General features: G+C 38.7%; 2 protein-coding genes across 10 annotated transcripts in view; one reads left to right on the forward strand and one right to left on the reverse strand.

The window, feature by feature from the left end:
• The window catches only part of Pdcd10 (programmed cell death 10), a 40,151-nt gene extending 14,177 nt beyond the window's left edge, over nucleotides 1-25,974 (reverse strand). Inside the window, exons 1-5 of one of the 9 annotated variants that reach the window (XM_059265494.1) lie at nucleotides 22,860-22,977; nucleotides 21,178-21,211; nucleotides 19,885-20,007; nucleotides 8,823-9,039; nucleotides 1,300-1,353 (exon numbers count right to left, since the gene is read on the reverse strand). In XM_059265494.1, coding sequence (XP_059121477.1) covers nucleotides 1,300-1,353; nucleotides 8,823-8,918 — 150 coding nt within the window. In that variant the 5' untranslated portion in view covers nucleotides 8,919-9,039; nucleotides 19,885-20,007; nucleotides 21,178-21,211; nucleotides 22,860-22,977. Of the gene's footprint in view, nucleotides 1-1,299; nucleotides 1,354-8,822; nucleotides 9,040-19,884; nucleotides 20,008-21,177; nucleotides 21,212-22,859; nucleotides 22,991-25,709 lie in introns of those variants that run through there. The other 8 variants (XM_059265497.1, XM_059265499.1, XM_059265492.1 and 5 more) reach the window with 8 other exon arrangements.
• A 620-nt stretch (nucleotides 25,975-26,594) lies between these two features.
• The window catches only part of Serpini1 (serpin family I member 1), an 81,683-nt gene continuing 81,390 nt past the window's right edge, over nucleotides 26,595-26,887 (forward strand). Inside the window, exon 1 of the mRNA XM_059265502.1 lies at nucleotides 26,595-26,693. The gene's annotated coding sequence lies outside the window, so the exon portion shown is untranslated. The remainder of the gene's footprint in view (nucleotides 26,694-26,887) is intronic.

The following is a 26,887-nucleotide window of genomic DNA, read 5'->3' on the forward strand; positions in this document are numbered from 1 at the left end:
GGAACTGAATTCAGGTCCTCTGGAAGAGCAGCAAGTGTTTTTAACTCTGAACCATCTCCCCAGTTTCTCAAAAGAGAAATTCAAAAATACAAAATCACCTTTTCTACAGATTCTTTAATTTGATTTGAAATTTAACTAGCTGTGATATTTAACAATAAATCACTGCTTTACTATGTGATACATGATGCTTTCAAATAATTTTCACTATTTTTAAAATTAAGAATCATCCCTATGAACTTGAAGCAGAATAGTACTTGCCTGTAGTTTCCAATACTTGGAAGGTTGAGATCAAAAGGCCTTTTGAGGGCAGAAGTTCAAGGCTAGACCTGTGGCTAACAAAGGTATCCATGGACAAACCTAGATATGTCTATCTATCATAGTCACACAACTGTATTTCTGTCACACTGTCATGAGAAAATTCCTCAAGAATACATTGTTTTACCTATTTCTGAATATAACTAAAGATGACAGCTACTAAAAATTTGTTTACTCTTAATTTAAACATTAAAATATTTGACTTAAAAATAAAAGCGTAAGTTACTTTAGTTAATGATGGGAATTAACAAGTAAACAAAATTAATCTGGGGGCAACCAAACATATATGTGAGTTGAGAAAGCAGGTAATAATTGAAAATAATTTGCTTAATATGTACATTAAGTCTCCAGAGTACAGTTATACAATAGAAATATACCCTGAGAAAAAATATGAAATCAATCATACAATTTTAAGTTTTCTAGTGGTTGTATACAGTGAAGTTGCTTTAGCAGTGTATCTAAAATGAATTCTTATTAAGTTAGCTTAGGCTCATTTTAATACAATGTCACCAAGCATGTTTGTATTTTATACTCGGCACACATCTGTTTAAAGAAATCATACTTCTAAGAGCTCAACATGTTGCCAGCAATGATAAAATCAACAGCTCAGGTCTAAGGCTAATAGAAGAACATCACTTGGAATGCTTTAAATATATTTTCAAAGTAACCGTAATCTGCCATATATGAGGTAGACTTTTATATCTCATAATTAAACAATATGAAGTATAACTAATTTACATTTTTATAAACACGTTTTTAATAGAAAAAGGGACATAAAAATGTTCTTCTAAAACTGACCATCTGAAACACCATTTGTTGTGGTTTGCCTTTCATGAGTGTTTAAAGCGTATACAGAATAGACCAAAGCGTAAGAACTATCTAAGTAATTAACATCATTTTCACTAAAAGAAAACTAACAACAATCACATGGTATTTAGACTTACACACAACAGTTTAGTAATCTAAGAAGTTATTGTAGCTCACCTTAATGAAAGCGGCTCTCAGGGTCTGAGCTGCAGACAAATTTACTCGTTCTAGCTACAATAAAAAAATTACAATTAGTACAAATGTTCTTGGAAAAAAAAATTTCTAAAATTTCACTCTCCAGTAATGATAAATCTTTCATACAATAAGCAAAAATGTTTTAATAAGTCATAATTCTTCAAACATTTAGAATTTGTACTCAAAACTGTAATTTTTTTTTAAAAAAAATAAGATGTATTCTACCTTAAAGGTAGATTTATGATACAGAATATATGATATACACATATGATACAAAATTCTAATTCCTAAGAGAAACTACAATATCAACTTGAATTCCTGAAAATAATGAGGATTAAGGATAAATTCACTGCTCTGACTCGCTAGCTATAGTTCTGTGTGTACATACAACTAACAATCAAAGAATGAGCAACATAAGGAAACATGTGCTTAGATTCTATTTCATACTGCCTTCCTTTTTAATTACTTTAACTCAGTCAAGGATTAAGCTTAGTCTATTTTTTGCCAATCAGCAAATAGTGCTGACAAAAAATAGTAATACTCAAACTGAAGCTCAGATCATCAGAATTTCAGAGCTGTTTCCATCTGTTGTCTACTACTCCAGCAGTAAGTAATTTTCTAAAATAGTAATCCAAAGTTAACTGTAGGTGCTGGAGAGAAGGCTGAGCAGTTAGGAGTATTCACCGCTCTGTAGCGAACCCTGGTTCAACTCCCAGCACCCATATGATGGCCCATACCTATCTATAGCTGCAGGGGATTTAACAACTCTTTCTGGCCTTTACAGGAACTGCACACATACATAATACACTTATATACATGCAGCAGCCAAAATGCTCATACACATTAAAGTAATTTTTTAAAAAGGTTAAATGTAATGACTTTAATTTTACATCAAATGTGAGGCTAATAAGTCAATTTATTTTAATAGTAAACAATGCATTTAAGAAATGTATCAGTACAAATTATGTAGCACAGGACAAAGCAAAATATTCTGCCAAAAATAACAAGTTATGCCGGGTGGTGGTGGCGCACACCTTTAATCCCAGCACTTGGGAAGAAGAGACAGGTGGATCTTTGTGAGTTCAAAGCCAGCATGGTCTACAGAGTGATATCCAGGAAAGGAACAAAGTTATACAGAGAAACCCTGTCTCGAAAAATCCAAAAAAAAAAAAAAAAAAAATTTATCTCCCAATAAACAATGTACCATTTAGCTTAGTATTTAATCTGGCTTCTACGGAGGCCTGTAAAATGCACTAACTAGGTAATGGGAAGGTAAAGGAGCCCAGTAAACAGATATGGGAAAGAACAGACTGTAAATAGCTTTTAACACTGGCAAAGGTCTATCTCAACAATTAAAACAGTTCTACTTCCAATAGTTCATGTAATTATAGTGAATGCTGTTTATTATAGTGAATGCTGTTTAACGGTGCGGCTCATCAGATCTTAGGCTGCTAAGAAATCTGGGACAGGCAGACAGAATGGATGTTTTTATACTGACAGCCCATGTTCTTTGGGTTTACAGCCCAGGGCCTTCTTCCGACCAGCCAAAGCTCTGAGTCAGATGTGTGCCTTCAAGCAGCAGCATTATTAAATAACTCAGTATCATCCTCACTGGAATGCAAGTAAAAGCCCAGAACAGCAAGTGCAGAGCTGGTAAAATGTATCCAAGATAGGAATTTCTAGACTAAATTTGCACATTTGTATTTTACAAAGACAACAGTCACAGGAAGGTCAGACATAGCTTAGTAAATCCAAGCCTGTAAACTGAAGCCCTTCAGCAAAGCTCTGTTGGGAGTCATTTTGTGGTTACTGTACACCCACATATCTGCACTGAACTTCATAGGTTTCTTACTCATCTGGCTTCCAATGCCCAAGAGTTGCCAGGTACACAGGCCCAGACCTCCTATTTGCAGAGAAGTTCCCATCTCAATGAACTTATCGAAATTGTTCTCAAATCTACAGAGGCTTGTATTGTACTTAGGCAACTAGATTTTTACCCACCCTATAAAAAGTACTTCTTTTACCCCCTCTCAGTTGTGATTAAGATTTCACAAAACCATGTTCAACACACTATCCCTTTTCTCCTGACAAAGTTCTGAGAACATTCTAACAACAGCAGCCATTTCATTAGGTATAAACTAAGTGCCTATGGAGTCTCTTTCTACAGAATAATCTCTAATTTTCACAATAAATCTGTTGCTATCGTCATAATTTTACAGATGGAAACTCTGGTTGATACAAATTTCCAACTTTGTCCTGAGACAAGGATCATGCCATAGGCTTGGCTCTCAGGCCTGTACACAAGCAGTCTTTACCATTTTCTACACTGGAGTTGGGAACTTCATCTCTGTAAGAACTAACAGACACCCGAGTTCTACCATGTTGAAGAAATCAATGTTAAAAGAGGATCCAGACCCTTACTAACCAGAAGTTTGAACTCAGTAGCTATGTGAAAAGCTGAAAAGTGGGACTGTCATCAGCTTAGTTTTCGGAGATAGTATCTGAATTGGTTTTAAAGTGGCCTGGCTTCTTAAAACCATCTTCACAAGCTCTACCACTCAAAGATTTCTTCAGAGTTGGTGACACATGAAGATATGATGATTTCATGTTAGTCTCTAACAGAAAAAGAAGTTTGCAGTTTGTTTCCAATACTTATTACTGAGTGGAATCCCGAAAGCTGTTGGAGTTACAGCTGTTGGCTAGAGTAGTTTCATAAAGAACCCTGACCTGTTTGCAAAGTTACTAGATTACTAGTAATTGATAGCTTATACACCACATACTTGGGCCTAATGGGGAGAAGACTACAGCTACATTCTGCATCGCTGGACACCAAAATAAGAAGTGGCATTGCTTGGGCCTCAGCCTCACTTTATGTCACTACTGGAAGGAGGACAAGAAAAGCATCCAAACTAGAGAAAAGAGTGCTGAAGATAGCTCATCTCCACTGTGAGGTGCAGCAACAGTGTCTGGTGAAGGATCCCTTAAGGAAGTGGGCATGGGCCTCTCAGTTCAACCCCACACTATCAACTGCACCAGGGTTCCTTCCTCAGAATTGAGGATAGCTTTTCAACACTATTATCAACTGCACTTGCCAAATTTATACTCAGGTTCACAAATAAAATACTTTATAAATTCAAGTGTAATCCCAGTTCTCAAGAGCTCATTTATTGCACTGGTCCCTCTACAAGCATCAGTTATTCTCATATTTTTCAAGTATCACATGGGTTTCCAAACCCATAGTTAGAAGGAAATAGAAAAGAAAAAAAGAAAGAAATCAATTCAGCCTTTGTTCAAGGTTTCAACAGTATTGCATAAAATCTTGTAAATGTGTGAGTGTGTATGTGTGTGTGTTTTTCTCTAAAGGTCAAAAGAATTCGGTTACTTAGTTCTAAACTGCATATAAATCTACTGGCTTTCTTAACATCAGACAAGATCAGGTTTTCCCAGGGTGACCACCATCCTTACACCGACACCAAGTTTACTGATCCTATTTCTTATGCTAAACCTTAAACTAAACTGGGCCACGTCACAAGGCTAAAACTCCAGGTGTATCTTGTAGGAATGTGGCGAGACAAGTGGAAAAGTCGGCATGTTAGCTGCCACAGAAAGCAAATGTCCTCAGCTCTGCTTTGTCCAGAAGACAAGAAAAAGCCCTCCTCTGTGTTCCCAAGAGAGTAGTTCCCGAGTTTACCAAACTCTATGGCAAATCAGATAAGACGGGCCACATAAATAGTATAAAAACATCTGCTGACTCTGTTGGAAAGTATGCAAACATTCTATGCTGACCACAATTTTATCAAAAATATTGGATGAGATCTTCATAATTATAACACCATATGCCTACCTAGTATTACTCTAAATACATTACAATACATTAACTAATATATTTTCACAGGTTGTTAAAAATTAAATAAGTTATTCTTTATTCCAAGTTGAGTCATCAGGAAATCCAGGCAAAAGTGTGTCTTTTTTGCAGCATTGTACTAAGTGACACCCCAAACTAGGATCACCTCGATGACGAGACTACAGGTAAAAATCCATTCACTTCTCAGTTTGCCTGAATTCTTCCCCTCCCAACAAAAGAGAAAACAGAAGTAAAGAGGTTAAGCTAGAATAGACTCAGGTCACATTTGTTTACTAGAAAAAAATGTAGAGCTACATATCAGCAAAAACTGGCAGAAGGAGCTCACTGAGAAGCTTCTGAATAGAATATTATTCACAAGTATATTTTGAAGTTATTTACTGATAAATTTTTGCAGCCTAAAATTCCTATTTAGTTGCAAAACTTTACTTCACAAAATATGCCCCATAATGCATCAGAATGTATTTTATCTTAAACATATCTCTCCACATACACGTGGCTTATGTTTCCTGGAAGAAGGAACTCCCCTCCTCTCTTCTCCATATACAAAGACTCAGTAAGAACAATGCAGTTACAGGAGAACCTGACCAAAGGCCTGTAGAGGTCTGTAGAAAGCGAGTTTTCCACAATGCAGTAAGGAGGAGGACTATTTCACAGTAAGTTTATGTGTACAATTTCTGGGACTCTGAACTCAGTGGCCGCTGGCTGAACGAGAAGTGTGCTCTTTCTCAGTTATCTTACAGCTGTGTTACTAAGTACAGCCAGCACTCAGAATGCCTGCCATAAACAAGTGATTTGTAAACTTGAGCAACAGTATAAAAATCTCTAACATGAAGCTTGTCCCTCTAGATAGATGATACCTAGACTGTAGCTACTATGAATAAAATGTTAAGAAGGGAAGGAGGAGACTTCCTAATGCTTAGGATATACTATGGGAAAGATCTGGAAAGCCACATCTATTTTCAGCATCCCCACTGTGGTACTATTCTCTGGAGAAGTAATTTGAAACTATTTTTATGTTTATCTCAACCTGTACAGTACAGAATAATAAAGCCAAAGTAAACTATAATTTCCCATTGGTACCCACACAGAAAATTCCGTTTTGAACTACAGTTAACTGTGACTTTAATTCATTGGGTACCTTATATTAATACACAGAAATGCTAAAGAATAACGCTAGCAGTGACTACAATGTCTTTTAACCCAACACTTCATTCATGAAGTCCCAATAATTCTATTCTATTCCTCCATCCAACTCTAGATTTCATCTGTCAAGAGGAAATTTAAATACCACTGCCATATCTAAAAGTTTAGAGCACGTTTTTGAATACAGGACAGGAAGTAATTTTGTTTTTAAGTGCGCTACAAGGTTAGGCCAGCGAGCTGAACCTCAGAATGAGACCTCAGCAATCAGGTGTAGCAATGCTAAGTCTGTCACGGGCAGCCACTTCATTTTCAAACCTTGCTCCTGAAAATTAATTCTTAGAACAACGATGAATCACTAAGTCTATGCCCGTGAGGCCACATGTGTTTTCAGATCTCACCTGGGGTACAGCACCATCTTTACTTATAAAATTACCAGCCTATTCACAGCACTTCCTTTTCTTGGAAGTAAATTTCTCTTACATGTGAGTAAAATAAAGTTCTTATCAGCGTTAATCCTAACAATTTGTATAACCCAAGCCCCATATTTCTGGAGCAAATTCAAGACTCATACACATTAGGAAGTTAGTTATCCCATGTTTCTAGAACAAAAGCCTTCTCACATTCCTCTTCACTGATTGGAGGCTGAAACTGATGCTCTGTAAATGAAACCTGCCTCTTCTCAAACCAAGAGTCAAAATACTAGATTAATCCAGAAATTCTCCCTAATACTGCAGCAGACACTAAGCTGGGCACACAGACCTGGAAAGACAAAGCACCTATGAGTGAAATTATAAAAATGATTTTTGAGAGTGTAAGCATTTCAAACCCTAACTACTTCAACCCTAAGTTCCTTACCTAACCTAAGGGCTTTCTCCTTGTGTCACTCCTGGTACAAAGTCAGCTAAGGAGCCTTAAACAGCCATGTTCCCCAGTGCATTCTGGAGAACAGGTATGATGCTTGTTTCTGTCTATCCTCATGCCCTGGCAGAGTACTAAGCAATAAGCAGTCAGAATGTACCATAAGGAAGCACTTCCTTCTAATAATAGCTACTTGCAACGAAGTATCACAACAAAAAGATGGATCTAATTATTGGCTTGTTGAGAGCTGCCCCAGATGGGACTACCACAGAGGCAACTTTTAAGTTTTACAAGAGAGGCTTTCTCCTTAGTAAGAAAATACTTCTGAATTTTCTAACCTCTTGCATAGTTAGGTTTGGTTAAGTTCTTAAAAAACAGATGTACATGGAAGTCTTGTGTAGGACTTTTTTTTAGTAAAAGTTACTCTAAGTAAGTAGACCCCCAATGGAAACAAGACTTCACATCTTATCCCTTCTGGACAAGAACTTAGGACATGATGGAGCTTTGGTAGCTATCATGCATCCTGAGGAGACTGTAACATAATAAAGCAGAAGATGAATTTCTGATGATACAGACTTACACTATTAGCCTTGAAATCCTCTGCCTCCAAAATCTTTTATGTAATGGAGATAGAAACTTTTACTTATACCATAATTTTGAATTTCTCCTGAAAGGCCTCTGAACCTACTTGGTAATGTTTGAAATGCTACAATATGCCTGGTTTGAAAAAAAGGATAATGAATCATTTTCTCCTGCTTCTAAGATTAAGGTTCATAAGTACATCAAGTGCATCAACCAAAATAATGTGAGGACAAAAAGATTGAGTCTTAGAATAACACTCTAAAATGCTTAGGCATTTTCGTAAGGGCTTCCAGCTATCTTAGCAACAAGAACATTGGTGATTCTGATGATTAACTGTATTGTGCAGCAAAAATATTTATTAGTTTTTCTGTTGTTGTGTTTTTGCTAAAGCCACTGACTTTAGAGCCAGAACTCGCAGAATTGATGTCTGTCTTATGTAAGCTTAAAAAAATAATTTCACTATTCAAGGTCTCCATTTAACATTACAGAGAAGGAATTAACTAACATCAAAGGGACTTACCAGTCTAGAATTCTCTTCATATATTAGAATAATGTTAATTTACAAACAAACAAAAAAAAAATAAGAAATGTACTTGTGTCATGTACCAATCAAGATACCAATGATTTCTTCAGATACAATGTAACAACATCTTCCAAATATCAGTTTTTAAAATGGGTTTGGTCACCATGACCTTGTGCCTGCCATTCTGGCTATGTACAATGTACTTGTTTCTACTCTTGTCTCTTAGATTCTAACATATATGTATCTTGTTTAGTGGGGCCTGTTCTGAACTCTACAAGAGAGCCCATCTACCAATTTCTCAATTTTCCCCCCTTACTTAATAGTATTTACTGTAATTTTCAACTTAGAATTGTATGTAATATCTATCTCCCCCACTAAGAATACCATATCTATTTGCTTTTGTTTCTACAATTGTATGTATAGACTGGACCCAACAGCCAACACCAGTTCATACAAATGTCTGTCATGTGGGAGAACAGATAAGTAAATGAAGCAGGTACTAAGGAATTGCAGAAATCTTAAATGTACACTCACCTCATTAAACACAGGATACATAACTGCATAGAGAGGCATAGAAACCATGGAAGTGGTCTCAGCTTCATTCTTCATCTCTTCCATTGTCATCCTCATTCAAAAGCCAACTACAGTAGAAAAAGCAATGCTAAATGCAAAGGAATCTTCATTCACTGCAGAATTTCTTCCTTTTCTATGTATGTATGATAAAGAATGGTACACAAAAAAGAACAGCAATCTGGTGGAAGGGAAAGGAGAAAAAGGAATTTATACTAAAGGGAAACAACAAAATTCTAGAAACATTCCTTTTAAAATTAAGAGTTGCTGGCTATCACACCCAGAAGCTATTTGTTAATACATGTTCCATGTGAAAACCACCCCAGTCAGCAAGATACTTTGCTCTTCTTTACAGACTCAAGATTCAGAGACCTCTTGAAGTGAAGCACCCTTTCTGTCCCCAGGTACCCAAGGAGCCTAGACGTTGACAAATGAATGTTTAGTACCTATAGACACAAGATGTAGTTCTTACTCATTAAACAGGTCTATACAAGATTCTTCCGAAGAACTCAATTGTCTGACAAAGAGCTAGAGTAGTGCTTCAAAAGCTCCTGTCAAATCTGAGTGCTTAGTATTCTACTGTACCTTTACCAGTGAAAGGGGCTCAACAGCTGCTAACAGCGAAGTCCTGGTTATGGCAATTTTTAAAAATGGAAGGAAAAAAAAAAAACAACAAAAAGCTTCCTTTTACCGAGCTAAACTTTGTTCCCCGACTTTATAGGACACCACCCAAACCAATTCCTAAACTTTGTAATACAGAGCAAGAGACAACCACTAACATAACATACTACTGTAGACTTATGAAGATTGCTTTGGCTCTAAACTGCATGAAGGGAAGAGCAGAGAAGCAGAATTACAGAAAGGGGAAACTTACCAAATTTAATAAGTCAATGCAAGAGATAAATAGGGACCAGAGCTAAGCAAGAAGAAGCAGGTAAATACCAATGGTAGTCTTCCTGTTCCTATGTAACTACTTAATATGCTTCTAGGTGATCTACCTTCATGGTGGCACATGCATCTAATCCCAGCACTCTGGAGAGAAAGGAGCGTTTGCGAGTCAGAGGTCCATCTGTGCTTCAAAGCTAGTCTTACTTACTAATACAGAACAACCAACCACACAAAACAAACTTGGAACCCAGGAGAACATAGACTAAATAGTAAGAATCTATGGCCCCAATGAAAAAGCATGTGAGAAACAGCAAAACAGGACCAGAGACAGACCTTTGAGAGCAACTGAATTTGATAATAGGGAGGATCACTTGTTAAATATTTTATTGATTACCCATATGCATGATAGTAAATACACATCAGCTGATTAAAAAAATACAATCTTTAATCATATAGCACGTCACGAAAGGAAAAGAGAACATGAACAAGTGTGAGTAGCAAAAGCAAAGCTGGCCTGTGTGCTTGTTGAAATGGGAGAAGGTGACAAGATCAGCATTACATATTGTTTCATGAAGAAGGTAGCCAGACAGTTTAAAAGCCATGGAACATAGATAATGACTTTGAAATTAAGAGCACCCTTCAAAGAATAGCATACTAGTATCTTAGAAGCTTAGAGTGAGCTGATCAGAAGAAAGGTTATGTTTTTCCCAGTATTTCCCAGTATTTCAGTAAGAAGGAGATGGCAATGGGCAGAGCAGGATCAATTGGATCATTTTTACTTTACTCTTAAGTATACATGTAAATATCATCTAAAACAGTAATTGACAGGTTCAGGGATCAGGGTAGGTGGCTAGAACCATTAAGAGATCCTGCTGACATCTCTACATACAATAAGCCTACTCAAACCTTATGCATATACTAGTCTTGGGCTTTTCTTGGTCTTGTATTTAGTAAGCAGTTTCTCCTCCAAAACTAACATCATACTATTATCAGATCTTTAACAACCTTTTAATATTGTTACTATGAAAAAATGCTCCTCCAAATACTTTAAAACGAAACTGTTTTTAGAATATACGTTACAAACTGGACCCACTTATGGTTCCAATAGTATGAGATAGCCACCAGTGGTTCCAGTAAGGCTTTTAAAATACTGAATTACTCTGCCAGATTTAATTAAGTTGAAATGTGCTTCTTTCATTCCTTCCAAATGCTTTTTCATTTCAAACGGTTTCATGGACAACCTATAGACAGGCCAAGCCAACAAAAAGCTTGCTATATAAATAGCCAGGGCCCACTGAGCAGAGGCCTGAGGACCTTGTTTTGACAAGCTTCCTTCCTTGGACAGTTGCAAGTTTCAGCCATGCCATGGGAGATGAAAAACACACTAAAGGGTACTTGTTTCTGGGTGAGAAATGGTCCTGCATGTACAGATAACTGAAGATCCCAGATTCTAAATCCCAAACCTTGAAGTGATCTCATCCACCTTCTACTTGTACTAAAAAACAAAAGTACCCAAAGGCTAACTAATGTGTTTGTTAGCTTTACTGTAATTGTAACAATTTGCCTGCATAAAGAATCTTGGAGGTTTCCGTCCACCCTGAAGATAGCACAGAGTAGCAGATGTGGCAGACAGGAAGCAGCAAGTGGCTCTCTCCTTTCTCCATTCCAGTAGATCTTGGTCCCTGGTTTATGGGACCGTGCTACCCACATAAGCAGGTCTGGACAGATTTTCCCCTTAAAGTACTCTGGAAATGCTCATGATGCAGTCTGTGGTGCTTCACTAAGCTTTTAGGTGCTCCTTAGTCCAATGAAGTTTACAATCAATATAGACTACCACACTGCATGTTGATTTACCCATGGGCACAAGTACTTCCTAATAATAACATAAATCATAAAAACTTAGTCAATAAGGTACTTGCTGTTGCCACCATGTACCTGAATTCAATCCCCATCACCCATATAAAAAGGCAGGCATTGGAGTGCAAGTTCACATACTTGTAATTCCAGAGTAGGGAAAATACAGCCAGCCAGATTCCTGGGGTTCACTGGCCAACCTATCCTATCCTAGTCGAACAGTAAGCAATCCTCACATCCTAGTGAGACACTGTCTTAAAAAGCAAGGTGGAGGTGTGTGTACATCTACACACACACACAGAGAGAGAGAGAGAGAGAGAGAGAGAGAGAGAGAGAGAGAGAGAGAGAGAATGTGTCAATACAGGTGAATCTATCAGGAATGGCTTTATGTTTATCTTTTTATTGTGCTGCTTCAGAGGAACTGTTCAGTTCAAAGTGAGCTTTGTAGGTGAATTAGTATGCAACCATAGAGTAAATAAATAAAAATAAATAAATAAACAACACACCACACACACACACACACACACACCAAGGGCTGTAAATGTTAATGATACCCTTAGTTTTTGTTTAGAAATAAATGTTATGATGTAGGATTCTGTTACAAATGGAACCTTCTCGTTCATGTTCCTTATTCAAAATAGTACCATTAAATTCTAACATAAGAAAAATCAGCTTGAAATATCTTCCTGAGTTTAAAACAATCATCACTTGTTTAGAATGAATAGGCATAAAATAATCATTGGCCACTTCCACTTCCAAACTTAGTCTTCAGGGTTCCTGCCCTGCCTGACCAACTCCAATCTGCTCATGTAAAAAGCTACAGTATCTCAGAGTTTCCTGAAACAGACTCACTTTACTCCATCTGGGGCATGAGAGATAATTCTAAAGCTGCTACTAGTTACAATAGACAAAGGGAATAAAGAAGAATTTCTTGGAATTGAACTGAATATGGTTCTTCGTTGAAAAGGGATTCCTAAATAACCTAGACTTTCACTATTTAGCAAACAAAACAAAACAAACGAACAAACAAACAAACAAAAAATGCACCTTTCTCTAGCATGCAGAGTCCATGTGCTATTTTCCAATTCATGTGTATTTCTTCTCTCCATAAGGACTTAAGAGATAGCATAGAGTCATGTTTGAATGAACACACTAAGGATGTAAGTAGACAATCTTTAAGTTCAGCCTTGCTAGTACCTTTTCAAGTACCAAGCTTAGCAAAATAAAAACCAACACAAAATCTAACTAATCCTATTAAATTCCACACTTGGTCACATTTACCAGTTTTTACTTTTAGCTTCCCCAAGCTCTTCCTATTACATTAAACAAAGACAATATAACATTAGAAATTATAAGCAAAATCAAAATTTCACAGTAATTTGGACAAAAGTAAAATCAAAGATTAAATAGTAAGATATTATAAACTCTAAAATCTTATATGTATTATGGCTATTAGAATGTTTTTAGATTCTGAAGGCATAACTGGTGTACACTTTATTTTATTCTTTTAGGATAGGGCTCATTTTGTAGCCTTGGCTGGAACTCATTATATCAAACAGCCTTGCATCTAGCTCAGAGATCTGCCTGTCTATGCCTCCTGAGTGCTGGGATTAAAAGGGTGTACCTCCATGTCCAGCATAATTTCATGCTTAACAAGATTCTCCAAGTAGAAGAATTCCCAATGCTATCTAACTTTGCTTTCCATACAAGCAAGACCAAAAAGGCCAATAAGAATTAGGAGAGAGTAAATCTTTCTCTTTAAGACAAAGTTTTAGCTCCCAAGTGTTGGGAGATATAAGCCATCACCAACTGTTTCAGAGCTTATTAGGAAAACTCATTCCCAAGACTACTCACTTAGAATCCAGGTATCTATTCTTAACAGATGACCCGGATGAGTCTCAGGAAGAGGGCGGTCTGGGAATCACTGTTATGGAACAAAAAAACAAACAAACAAAAAACAACAAACAAACAAACAAACAAACAAAAAAGCAGTGCGTAAACAGAAAATTTAGCAGCTAGGACCAGCCTCAGGGATACAGGTAAAATTAAGTCTGATGAAACATCTGGAAAGAATCTGCAAAGAGTATGTATCATGCTTTATGAAAATCCAATTTATCACCAGCTTCCCTTTTTCCATCAGAAGAAGACAGGTGGTGAAATTGTATCCTTTTTGAGGTCTTTGGCCCCCTAAAATTGTTACATTTCTATTATTATATGTAATACAGGTCCAGAAAGTAAAACAACTCTCATCAGATCAAAAAAATTAATTGTAAGATCTAGTAAAGAGGTGCTCTCCAAGAGTGGGCTGACTGAAAGTTCCAAATAGCCACTTTCTGATTTTCTCTTCATAATTATCAAGAATCTTACTGGTCAGGCTCCTAGAGAAACTAGTTCCCCCAAGCTACATGCCTAGAACTGATATAGATCACACTACAGCCATTTTACAAAGTAGAAAAGCTCTAATTTGTTCTCATGACCTTTACAGCTTTTAAGGTGTGTCAAGAGATACAGCCACTTCCAAGTAAGAGCTAACATTTCCTAAAAGGTTTGGAACGAGGAAGACTGAGGAATACTGTAAGCAGAAAATTCTACTTAGATAAAAATGAGCTTCAAATCTTCAGAATACACTTAGGTTACCAAGCTGTTATGGGATGGTGCATTTAGGAACATATACAAATACCTTGCTAATAGCAAGAAATATATAGCACTCTGACACTATACTGCTGTTATGCATACTTATGAATGTCCATACATATGTATCTCATAATATCAAATAGACAGCTTATACAGGAAGCTACAGGGGGGAAGTGAAATGAAGTCCGCAAATGGGCTCAAATTGTTTTGGTTAAATCGTGTTGTATGTGAACAAATCACCTCACCTCTATCTATTATATTCTTTGTTAAGATAACTCAGTCCTATACTTAAAAGAGATGGAGTTAAGCCGGGTGGTGGTAGTGCACACCTTTAATCCCAGCACTCGGGAGGCAGAGCCAGGCGGATCTCTGTGAGTTCGAGGCCAGCCTGGACTACAAAGTGAGTTCCAGGAAAGGCGCAAAGCTACACAGAGAAACCCTGTCTTGAAAAACCAAAAAAAAAAAAAAAAAAAAAAAGAGAGATGGAGTTAAAAATGAGGTAGTTTATAAACCAAACTATAACATCTTTACATAAATTTTGAGTTACTAAGCATTATATTTTAGGTCTTTTAAATAATTTTCCCAGAAAAGTATATACATACCATAATGATGTCTCACTGCACTGGAAAGTCCAGTTTGTTTAATCAAACAAATTTTCCAGAAATTTCTGAGCTGAAAATGTACCTTACTCTAGCATGGTGCAGAGTCCATGTGAGAGACACTTTTCCCTCTTTCAAATTTGAGTATCTCAAATATGATGTTACAGTAAAAGAAAGCTAACAGAGAACTAGTACTCAAAATGGAGCTATTGACAATAGCTACATGAGACAATGTGAAGGAGTCTTTGGGATCGGTTTTGCAAGAAGGGCTTGGAAAAGTTCAGAGGAACAGTGGGACAAACTGTCATATAACATGGAAGGATGTAAATGTAATCATGTAAAGTGAAGGGTGATTATGTCAGATCAGAAAACACAGATGTATAAAGGAAGTCAGGCTGATGAGGGTCCCAATGGAAATGAAGACTTGACTAGCAATTGCTCTAAAAGCTATGCTTGTCACACCATGGGGTGGAGGGTGCATTTTGTCCACTCTCTGGCACTTTGACGAAGACCAAGCTTAAACATAAATAGGCAAGCTTATCTGGAAGAGGAAATCTCAGGGCAACAGAGCAAGTCAGGAAATGACACAGATATTACCAGCAGGCAAACTTTATAATGACAATCATAAGCAAAAGGAACAGAATGGAAATTTGAAAACTTCCTAACCTGGCTAAAAAAAAAAAGAGCATGTGTAAGGATGCAGCTAGAGGGTGAGGTAGCTAGGCTAGTAGGGATAAAAAATACAACCGACAGTTTGCATTACGAGAGTAGGATGGTGCCTCAGGGCACCTCCCAAATGTGCAAAACCAAGGCACCCATCAAAGGTTCAGAGACTTAGGAGAGCAAATATTTCAGACACCCAATCAGAATCTTGGGAGAAGAGCACCCTGCCAGCCCTTGTCTGCCCAGGGAATGGTTTTCCTAGGATTCACTTTCCTTTTCTGCCAAGAGGAAACACAAAGGCAGCTTCTGTGGTTCCAGTAGGCCCTGGTACAGCTTGGGCTGGTGGCAAACACTGCCATTTTCCACCTGATGCTGAGTTTCCAGGAATGCAGAGTGAAATAGTTAAGTCACACAGGTTTTCATCCCCATTTCAAAGGAAGCCTGGAAGGCCAGCTGTGCAGTTGCAGTCCGAAACAGGCAACTGTGGGGCTGAAGCTTACAGACCATGGTAAGGAGAACTGACATGCAGTGCTCATCAGTAAAACTACAGGAAGCATGAGAGTCACTCGAGTGAGTAACCAAGTGGACAGTAACAAACAAAGCTGAAAAGTAGGGCTGCCCAAGCTCCTGGAAGCCCACATTCTGCCAGTGTGTCCTAGGTACAGATGTAGAGCTTTAGAATTTGATGTTTGCCTTGCTGGCTTTCCCAGGTGACTAGGGCTGAACACTGCTTCCAGGCTCCAGTTTCTCCCTTGTGGAATGGATATGGGCACTTTTTGCCTGTTCCACCTTTGTATTTTAGAAGGATAAGGTTTTCTTTTTTATTTTTACAGGGGCTTGCAGCTGAGTTACACTGATCACTCAGGTAACTCTGGACTTAAACGGAGGAGAAATGTCAGAACAATTAAGACTCCAGGACTCTTAGAGACTGACTGAATATGCATTTTAAATCACAACATGGACATAAGCCTTGACAGGACAGGAGCTGAATGCTGTCATATGGAACTTCGATGTCTCTCAGACCCTCATGTGTCGAAGGCTTGGTTTCCATGGAGGTGATATTAGGAGTTGGTAGAAACTTTACGAAGTGGAACTAGTCCAAAGAACTTAGGTCAAAGGTGTTATGGCCCTGAATTTTTAAAATAGGCCTCTTTCTTGTTCTTTGTTCCCTCTTGTGTGAAATGATCTTATTCCTACCTTGATGGGCTGGCTCTATCTCCAAAGCACTGGGGCCAAGTGACCAGGAACTACAGCCAAGTTGTTTGTTATAGAGAAAGGAAATTAACAGATTTCAAAATTAATATTGCCTACAAGACAACAGGGCCAGAAGTGCTGCCGACAGACCTGAGAACATCAGGAGCACTGATACTCAAAACATGCGTCAATGCTAACATCAGCTAACTTCCAGGTTTGAGGTGAAGAGAGGACAATGTATGGGGCATGGCATAGTAATTAATATTAGCTATCATGATCACGTGCAGAAATGCACACGCAATTCAGGATGAAGTTAGGTATCCTCCGTTGTCACCTCTTCAGGGTATCAAGGACCCTGAAAACAAAACAGCTGGTAAAGATAATGGTTTTAAACCTCTTTAAGACAGCAGAACTTCTGTTTAAAAATAAAATCATCTCCCCTCTCCCCGTATGTGCGTGTATGTCTGAAACAAAACATTATTCTTTCATTTAATAAATTAAGCACTTAAAACTTGCTAGTCCCTCCCTCTCACAGAAGCCATGACACATCTATCTCTCCTCAAAATGCAAGTCACTATTCTATAGAATAACTAATATAACTAGCACTAACATAAGCACTATAAATGAAACATAAGTGAGTGGCCATACTAGTACGGTTTAAAGAGAGCACAGGATACCTAGAACCAAACTTTTCTGTAACTCAGTACCAGATCTCAATCTCTAACCAGTAACTTCCTTTGCTATAGACGTTATACATTTAAAAAAGTTAACTGCTAAAGTTCTAAAACTTTAAATTAAAAATAACCATTACAGACATCAAGCCCAGTCTTCAGCTTTCACAACTCAGAAACAGAATGGTGGTTGATAGTGTTAACCAAATACATTAATGTGCTTCCAAGGCCTCTTGTATTTGGTGTTTACAAACAGTACTATGCTACCCTGCCTCGCTCTGCGTCACCTCTGGCTCAATCTGTACAGAGCAAGAGCTGTGAACTGCCATAAAACTGTCAGGAGACTGAAGTAGGCAGGAATGTAGTTAAGATCTGACTTTGTGAATTTCTAATTTGGTAACTCTGACTCACCTTAAAGTCAATTATTGTACTGTGGCAAATGTATATCCTTACATATTTGGAGGAATTACTGACCAATATAAAAATCTATGAAGTGATAAGAAGCATGTTTTTTCTACAGTATATAGCAGGAGATAAATGTTTAGGTTTGGAAGAAGGATATAGTTTAAATTTTTGCTCAGCTGGGTTATACTATTTAAATTCTTTAATAACTTTCTAAGCTCACTGAGAAATGAAGGTATATACTGATTGAAGTTTTCACTTTACATAGTTGTTTGAAGTATTAAGAACCAACAAACATCTAATTCACATGGTTAGAGATGCTATTTCAAAGTTCCATGAGCCTGAGAGGGCTTCAGGTTGAAAGGAGGCTGAGACAAAGCAGATTAGAATGCAAAAACTCTGACTTGTAGGACATGTGAATTAGTGTCTCCTTCAATTCTGCCACCTCCAGTCGCCTTTGCTGGCCTCATCTTCATCCTGCCTACCCAGCACAGTGGCGATCTAATGCTGGCTATCACAACGTCATACCACTTATACACAACCATTTTCCAAACTTTTCCCTTTCATCTGTCAAAGGAGAGTCAAAAGTTACTTGGCCATCAAAATTACATAACCCACAGGAAATTACTCTCAGTTTAGGAGTACAAAAAGAATTTGGTCACTAAAGGAACTTTAAGACTATTTAAAGCAATGGCCTTAGAACTACTTTTATTTTTAGGGCTGGTGAGATGGTTCAGTGATTAAGAGCATGCTGAAGGACCTTGGGTTCAATTCCCATCACTCACATGGTAGCTAACAACCATCTGTAACTACAACCCAGGGGATCCAACAACTTCTTCTGACCTTCTGTGGGCACTGCACACACATGGTACAGACATATACACAGGCAGAACATCCATGCACATAAACATAAATTAAAAAATTCACACACAAAAAAACAACCTACTTTTATTTTCTTAATGGACACAGGTCAGCTTAATAAAGGAAGCTGTGCCCTAGAAGCAGATTGGGTAGCACAGGAAAATCAAGATGTGATCAAAGACAGAGGGTCAACATATTAAAGGTAAAACTCTAGAATGATCCAAAGTTGACAAACAGAATCTGAGATCAGTCAGTTGGTTGATGGGAAATGGGAATAAGGAAAATAAAAAATGGCCTCTAAGGTATTTGAAAATCACTGGTTTAGGGGATATTATAAATTTTTTATTATGATTTTTTTTATTTCCTATTCCACTGACTAACCAGAATTCAAGTGTAGATAAAATTAAATAATCTGCCCTCTTGATCATGCTCCTCTTTTGGCCATGAAGTTCTCTGTGTAGGGAGCTCATAAATTAAGTGCCCAACTGAATAGTCACTTAGTGTTTAATTGATGCACATGATGGTTTTCCTTTTGATTAGCATCTGTGATCTCTCTTTTTAATTTCACCAATATAACATTACGATTTCATTTTAAAGTATCTTAGAAATTCAAGTGAACAGGTCCCAGAGTATGCTTCTGTTCTCTAAACAAGACCACCCTGGACCATGTCTACTTGCTTTGTACTAACTCCTTTGTGTGAGAAGCCTACTCTTTCATTTAATAACCCCCAAGTAGGTAAGGTTCTCTACAATATGTAACAGAAACACTTTTCCTTATTTGATGGTTTTTACACCAAAACAAGGCATCTAAATGCTGATAGACTCTGTAGCACTAAAAAACAAGTTGCCCCAGGTTCTCTTGTTTAACACTAGGTGCTGCTAATGAAGGCAAGGTTCCCTTGATGATGCCATTAAACTCTACTTTTTACTCCTAACTGATCTCAATACAAATTATCTTAGTTGCAAGAAGAGGGTAATAGAATGGCTATCTATATGGTATTTAGAGTCCCTTCTGTACCCTTCATTTTGTAAAACTGTTTATAAGAACACCTACATCAACCTCAAAATCTCAATACTATTAAAATGTCAATTTTAACATGGATAAAGGCATCTCTCAAAGCATGTGTATTTCTGAATAAAAAGGTCATAGTATTATTCCAAATCTTTTGGAATTAAATTAAGAAAGCCTTGCAATAAAGTGCCACAGAGAGCCACTGCTGCCTAGAGGCCAGGTCTGACTCATTTAACATTTCCAAGTACCTTTTGTTGTACAACCTTACATAAGTATGAGAAGGCAGCAAGGGTGTAACATTTTAGGATTTTGTCATTCCTTCAATCCACTCACAGCTGGATTCCAGGTCATCCTGAATTAAGGCAGGATGGCTGAATAAGACAGAAAGAGTCATTTTAGCATAAAGAGCCAGATAGCAAATTAGAGAAACCATGTTTTGTCCCTCCATATCAGCTATGGCTCCTAATTATTAAACAAATAGATGCATATGAAGTGCTGTATATTAAAATGTCTAAGTGCCAAAGATATCATCTTCACATCTCCTTTTCTATCTAAAGTTTAAACTCCCTAAAAAATGTATCCATTTTCCATTTCCTAGTACTTGTCATAGAACTCTGCACTTGACAGTCTAAGTCAGCAACAGTTGCTCTAATTCTTCAGTGATACAGTGATGAAGTCAGTGCGAGCCCCTGAAAATGAACGGGACTTCGGTGAACAGTCAGTGAAGAAGCAGTGACAGAGAGGAGCACTCCTGCATCTAGTGAGCCATGCCTACTCTGCGAAGACCAGTGGTAGGACTAATTGTCCATGTACACAAGTCCCAGACTGAGATAAGAAAATGGACTACCATTCCCCTGACAAACTCAGGCACAGAGCCTCAGTCTGAACAGCTCCCAGCACTGATTTTGAGTGGTGAATTATGATATATAATAGCAGATTATATATATTTTCCAATAGCATCTGAATAGGAAATCAAATACTTAACCTACCAATCTAAAGGAAAACAATCTATTTCATTGATGGAAAAAAAACCCCTGGATGTAATGTACAAGTGGTCTGTTAGTCTCTGCTGTATGAACTTCCCAGCAGATTTCAAGTGTAAACCTGCTTAATAAATAACAATAACTGTGCCGCAATGACCATGACATCTAAGGGACAATTTCTCTGTTACTGCAACTCTAATGCTACAAGTAGGCCTTTAACCATGAACATCATTTTACTGAAATGATTAAAAGGCTGGAATCTCCAGTGGGTCACCTGGACTGAACTCCTAATGTAATTCCAAGCAAATATGAGTTCTGTGATCTTGGGCAAGTGCCTTATTTTCTCTCCCTTGTTTACAAATTGTGGATAATAATGCTCTTACCTCCTCTGATGGTTGTAAGGATTGTAGGTGGGCATGTAAAATGCTTGATATGAACACTGGCCATATATATTAGATTCTAGCTCATACCAAAGTAGACAATTTCACACATCAAACATACTCAACAACTACACAGGTGAATGAACCAAGGTATTATTACTATACAATTTAGACTTACCTACGGTAAACTTATTCCCAAGAGACAGTTCTGACTGAGGAAAGGGAAGTTAATTTCTAATGCTTACCCAATAATTCAGTGTAACCCAATGATAAAAACAAATCCTTTGTGCTCCCCTTCATCCCTAAAGTAACACCAGATTCTAAGTAACTGTAGGAGATTACATTGGTTCAAATCACTTTTGCATAGTTTAAAAAACCTGCTTCCCATACTCCAAAGGTAAAAGTGGCCTTGAAAAATAAGACTAATAGTGTGATGCCAGCCAAGTTGTGTTTTGTAGCTTAAATGAAATTCTGTTGTTTATATAAAATTGAACTGTAAAATTAAATTACAGCAAATAAATTACCTCTAATTGCCTCAACAGAAGTGCTTTCATTTTTATGTTATTTTCGAATGTGTATATTCTATCACCTTAAATCTGAAACCCACAATATTTCAAATGCAATAAAGTATAAAATCACTCCATCTTCTATATGTTTCAGAGGAAAAATTCATGTACTTGGCTTAAAATTCTTAGTAACAATACCTATCGTAATAACTCTAATATTTTAACAACATATAAACAATACCTCAGCTTAATCTCCTACAAACTGCATATATGAGATAAATATGAAGTTTTATTGAAGATTCAAATAACATTCAGACTAACTTTTTTAAAGTACCAAGTTCAGAATTTAGCAAAGACACATTCAATAGTAAACCTTAGCACATTATCAAAATTTAAAGCAATCACTTTTGACAATATTCTTTTGGACGGTGTATTGGCAAATGTTATGAATGAGTAAAAGGCTACATAATTCAGAGATGTTGAATGCATTCTACTGTGATACTGTAGTACTGTGAAAAATTATATAATTTGTTTTCCAGACAAAAATCTAGCATGCTATATCCTTAAAATTTTTTTTGCAAAATTTTAAAAACACTTTTAATCTTGTGTCATATTCAAAGCAAGTAAAATATTATCTTAAAATCCTCAAATATAACTTTTAAGAAGGGTAAAATATAAGTTCCTCTGAAATTAGAAAGTTAGTTTCCCAAAATCATCTTCTCTCAAGGTTATATTAAATCCAAGTTATAACCACAACCAAAAAAACCCAAAGAAGCATGGACAGGTCTAGATGCAAACCTTGCCTCCAGTCCTTCTAAGACTTTAGCAATTTAATTGTATTCTGAGTTGAATGTGTAAACTTATTTCTTTCTATCTTTGGTGTCCTCGGCCATAGGCAAGAAAAATAACTGTTTTGAAGTAAAAACGAATATATCTAAGGAAGAATAACGTCCATTAAAAAGTTTCTCCCATGTCTATATTTTGTTACAATGCATCTTGCTTGTTTTTAAAAAGCAAGGCAGTAGCACGTTTTCTGAAATGCTGAGCTACACAGCAATTTTGCTGTAAAAGAAAACAACTCCTTTATATTTCCACAATGAAACTACTTAATGTAGACTTTAGAGATCACCAAGAAAAAGTATCTTTCTATAATTTACATTAAACTTCTGGCATTAACTCCTTTACATCTGTCCTAAATTCATTTGAAAATTCCTGTATCCTTCAACTGGCTATGAGGAAAGAAGCAGATGCTTCATTCATTTCTGTATTTCTGTCCCTAGCACAGTACTGGAGGCACTATGCTTGAATATATACATTCATTCATTCATTCTGCAAATAATTACTGAACACTCACTGCTAAATAGTACAAGAGGTAGGCTAAGCCATAACAAATGAGAATGCCTTGCCCAGGTAACCTTTAGGATGGTAAAACATTATTCAATCAGTATAGAAATAGTAAGTTCCCCTTGTGACAGTGTCAATAGAATTCAGAATATGGGAAAGAATTTAGTATACGGAAGAATTCAGAATAGAATACAGGGCAGGAATCTATTCTGGTTTGGGAAAGGAGGGCTCAGAGTAAGACAGGCCTTGAAGGGACTGACCACATTGAGAGAGGGAAGGTGAAATAGGACAGGGAATCTGTAAAATGGTCCCCAAATCAGGAAGTATCTTATATTACAAAAACAATAGCTAATGATAAGGTTGGAGCCATTCAGGAAAAATTGGTGGCATTAAACAGAGTACGAGGATCATGCCATCAAAACATTTGTAATGGTCACTCTTTTTCTTACATACAATAATCAAAGTTTTGAACATAATATTGAAGATGTATGGTCAAAAGACCTGGATTATAACCACCTGATCTGTTACAGGCCATATGACCTTGGGCAAGTCACTAAACCAACCCAAGCCTTTTCTCCTCTCTGTAGCCACTCAATTACTCTACCAACTGGGACTACAGAGATTAATAATACACAGTTCCTGCTATTACAGACTACCCTTTAAGACAAGGACAGCTAAATAAGGATGACCTCCAAAGTCCTGCAAAGGATAATGTCTGAAAGTTGATGCAAAGCTACAGCAGAGAACAAATGTGGCCATTGAGAGCTGCACACTACAGGTTAAACAAGCCACGGTGAATTCTAGCTAGCGACTGAAGGATTTGAAATACAGCAATAACATCACTCATCTCAGCACTACAAGTGTAGTGATGAAACACTACAATTATAATGGACCTCAGAGACACAGAGATGTTTAGAGTAGACAAAAATTAATTTTTTTCATTTTTGTTTAAAAAAAAAAAAAACCTCTCCATAACCACATAGCTATGTGCCAGTTAAAACTCATTTCAAACCTTTCCCAGCAAACAGCAAATGTCCACAGTCATCTAAAAAATATACTGGCATTCTTGCTTTACCAGCATTGATGTATATACGGCCCATTTAAATCTTTTAATCTACTTCAAAAGCAAATTAACCCCACAATTTCCCGTTTGTTTAGTTGCTTCTTCCTTATTTTGTACTACTCTATGCATGATATATTATCCCTGATTTTGTCCCATTTTATGCTACCACACCTCCCCGTTTACTTTAAAAGTCACAGTAAAACAAGACCATATTAACTTGAACGACAGAGAGACAAAGATTCTTCTGATCCCAGAAAAGTTTTGCATTTAAAAAAAACCAAATTTTTAGTATTAATCATAGCAAGCAAAGCACATTCAAAATATAGTATATTTATGTATAGTATATATTATGTATTTAATATTCTAATTTACACAGCATGCCTACTAACTATAAATGTGCATGTTTATGGATATAATCTTATAAAGAAATCTTGTCTTCAATAAAAAACTCCTACAATTCTATTAAAAACTATCTAATAATATCTATCAGCTAAAATTAGTCACTTGTTTGAAACAAGTGCATTGCTTTTTGCTGAATACATAAGCATAATTTTTTCACTCTTTAACGTTAAGAATGAATTAAAAGTCACAGATGATGGCAAGAAAAAGAAAACATACAAGCGCTTGTATTACTATTTATACATGGAGTGAAGAAAATGAGGGAAAAGTAAAAACCTCACACCAAAAAAAATAGTAATTTCTGGTAATGACCATGTTATAACTTCTTCATGATTCTGCATTTAATTTTCACTTCATGAAAACATTAAAATGTGTAAAATAAGTTTTGTGACAGTTTCACCCGTACTTTACTCTTAGTTTTAGAAAATAGAAAAGTACTATTCTCGTTATGGCAATGCTGAGCTTATTGCTAAATATTATCTACCCTTTAAAAATGGCACGTGGAAGTTGACTGTTATCATTTAGTATGCCACAGAAAAGGGGGTAAATATCTAAGCTAAAAACGATCTTTCCTGTTTTAACAAAACGTTAAGAGAGGATGCTGTGGGAAGAATTTCACTCCACTTCAACAAATCTTCACATCCTAACGTTTCTGAGGAATGCACACATTACTTTGCAACTTCTTTTATCCGCTTCGAGCACTACCAACCACCTCCCCACTTTCTTTCTAAGCAGACAACTCTGGTCAGAACTTGGACTTTCAGCGGACTAGATTCTGGAGATCTGTGTGACCTTGGGCACGTCATTTATTTCTTTAGTTTCCTCACGAGCATCCCAAAGTGAAAGCGCTTTTTGAGTACAGTTCAGAAGTAAAAGCATCAGACGTCTTAGAGTTAAAAGGGACAAACCTTTCTAGTTAAGAATTACCCCCTTCAAGAGGCCACATCAGGAAACTGGAACTGAGTCGGAACTGTCAACACTGGCTCTCCTCTTCCCTCAAAGGGCATAACCCCAGTCACACCGGGAGCCGACTCCGGGGCTCCCACGCTCGCCCCAGGCCTTACACAGCTCCAGCCTCACCTGCCGGGGACCCCACCCCAGCACATCCGCCCCCTCGGTCGGCGGGGACCCGGAGGCCGACCTCACCCTTCCCCTCCGCCCGCACCCACAGCGGACTTCCTGGAGGTGCTGGGCCGGGCCGGGCAAGCGGCATTTACAAATCAGCTTTACGCAGCTCGCGTAGAGACCTCGCTGACGCCCAGAGGGCCCCGCTCCCCGCCCGTCCGCCCGCCGGCCAGAACCCAGCCCCAGCGCCTCCGCCTCGGCCCCCGCCAGACCCCAGGCCGCGCTGGCTGCCCGCGGAGCCGTGCGGACCCGAACCGAGAAACCTCGCCTTACCGGCAACTGAGGCACGGACTTCACTTCCCACCTTTGGAGCCCTCTTCAACTCCCGGATCAATTCACTCCGGCGACGCCGGAAGGACCCGAGAGGAACCAGGCGTTGTCCGGAATCCTGCCCAGCAGGAGTCGCGCAAGGCCCGACGGGGATTCGTAGTTCCGCCCGCCAGTTCCGTCAGCACTTCCTGCGATCATAGGACCACACTTCCCAGAAGGCGCTGCGAGAACGCCCAGGGCGATAGGTGGGGACACTTCTAGCAAATAGGAAGAGAGTTCCCCGCCTTTACGGGAGGAAGGGAGATGAAGAGAGAGGGAGCGCCCAGAAACGGAGGAAGGGCGGGGCCGACTCTCACCTGCACCAATCAGAATGCAAGGCCGGCCCTCAGACGCCGCGCCCACCGGTGGGCGGGGCTCGCGGATGGGTGGAAGGAAAAGGGTGGGGGACCAGAGGTGGCAAGCCACCGGCAGCTGGGCTGGGTCCTTCCTTGGGTAGGCGGCAGAGGAAGCCTCCAGGGACTGGAGGGGTGGAGGAGGGAGGGTGAGGGGTGGGCTCCGCTTGGGCCGAAACAGCAATACTCCCCAGGACAGCCCACCCAGTGTTCCCTGGGCCAGCCCACTGAGAGGGCTGAACGGGACCGGAGGAAGCACCAGGTGCGACGCAGGGTGGGGGGTCGGGGGTGGGGGGTCGAGGCGGAGCGGACCGAGAACCAGGACCGGAGAGACACTTGCTTCGGTACCGCTTCGCGCCGCCTGCAGCCCCGGCTGCGCAAACGGCAGAGGGAGGAGCCGGAGCCCGAGGCTCGGCCAACGAGAGGAGGGGAAGGCGGAGCTTGGGGGCTCAGTAGCAGCCCAGGCTCAGCCCGGTCTGTAGTTTCCCCGGAGAGAGGCAGGAGCAGGAGCTCGAGCGAGCGAGCGAGCGAGCGATCGCAGCCCGCCCGGCTTCCTCTCCAGCATCCCGAGCCCGGGATTGCAGGTGAGCGGGAGGTAAGCGTGGGTGCCCTTTGGCGACGCCAGCATACCGCCCGGGGGAGAAAGGTTTCTGACAATAGGAACGCCAGGGCAGAGCTGAAAGAGTGCGACGTTGCCTTGAGATAGCGGCGCAAACCCTTTCAGGGGAACTATGTACAATTTTGGACTTCAGTAGGGAGAAAAAAAGCAAAAGGTAACTCCGTCTGAGG

This window comes from Peromyscus eremicus, chromosome 6 (assembly GCF_949786415.1).
Source record: "Peromyscus eremicus chromosome 6, PerEre_H2_v1, whole genome shotgun sequence".
NCBI lineage: Eukaryota > Metazoa > Chordata > Mammalia > Rodentia > Cricetidae > Peromyscus > Peromyscus eremicus.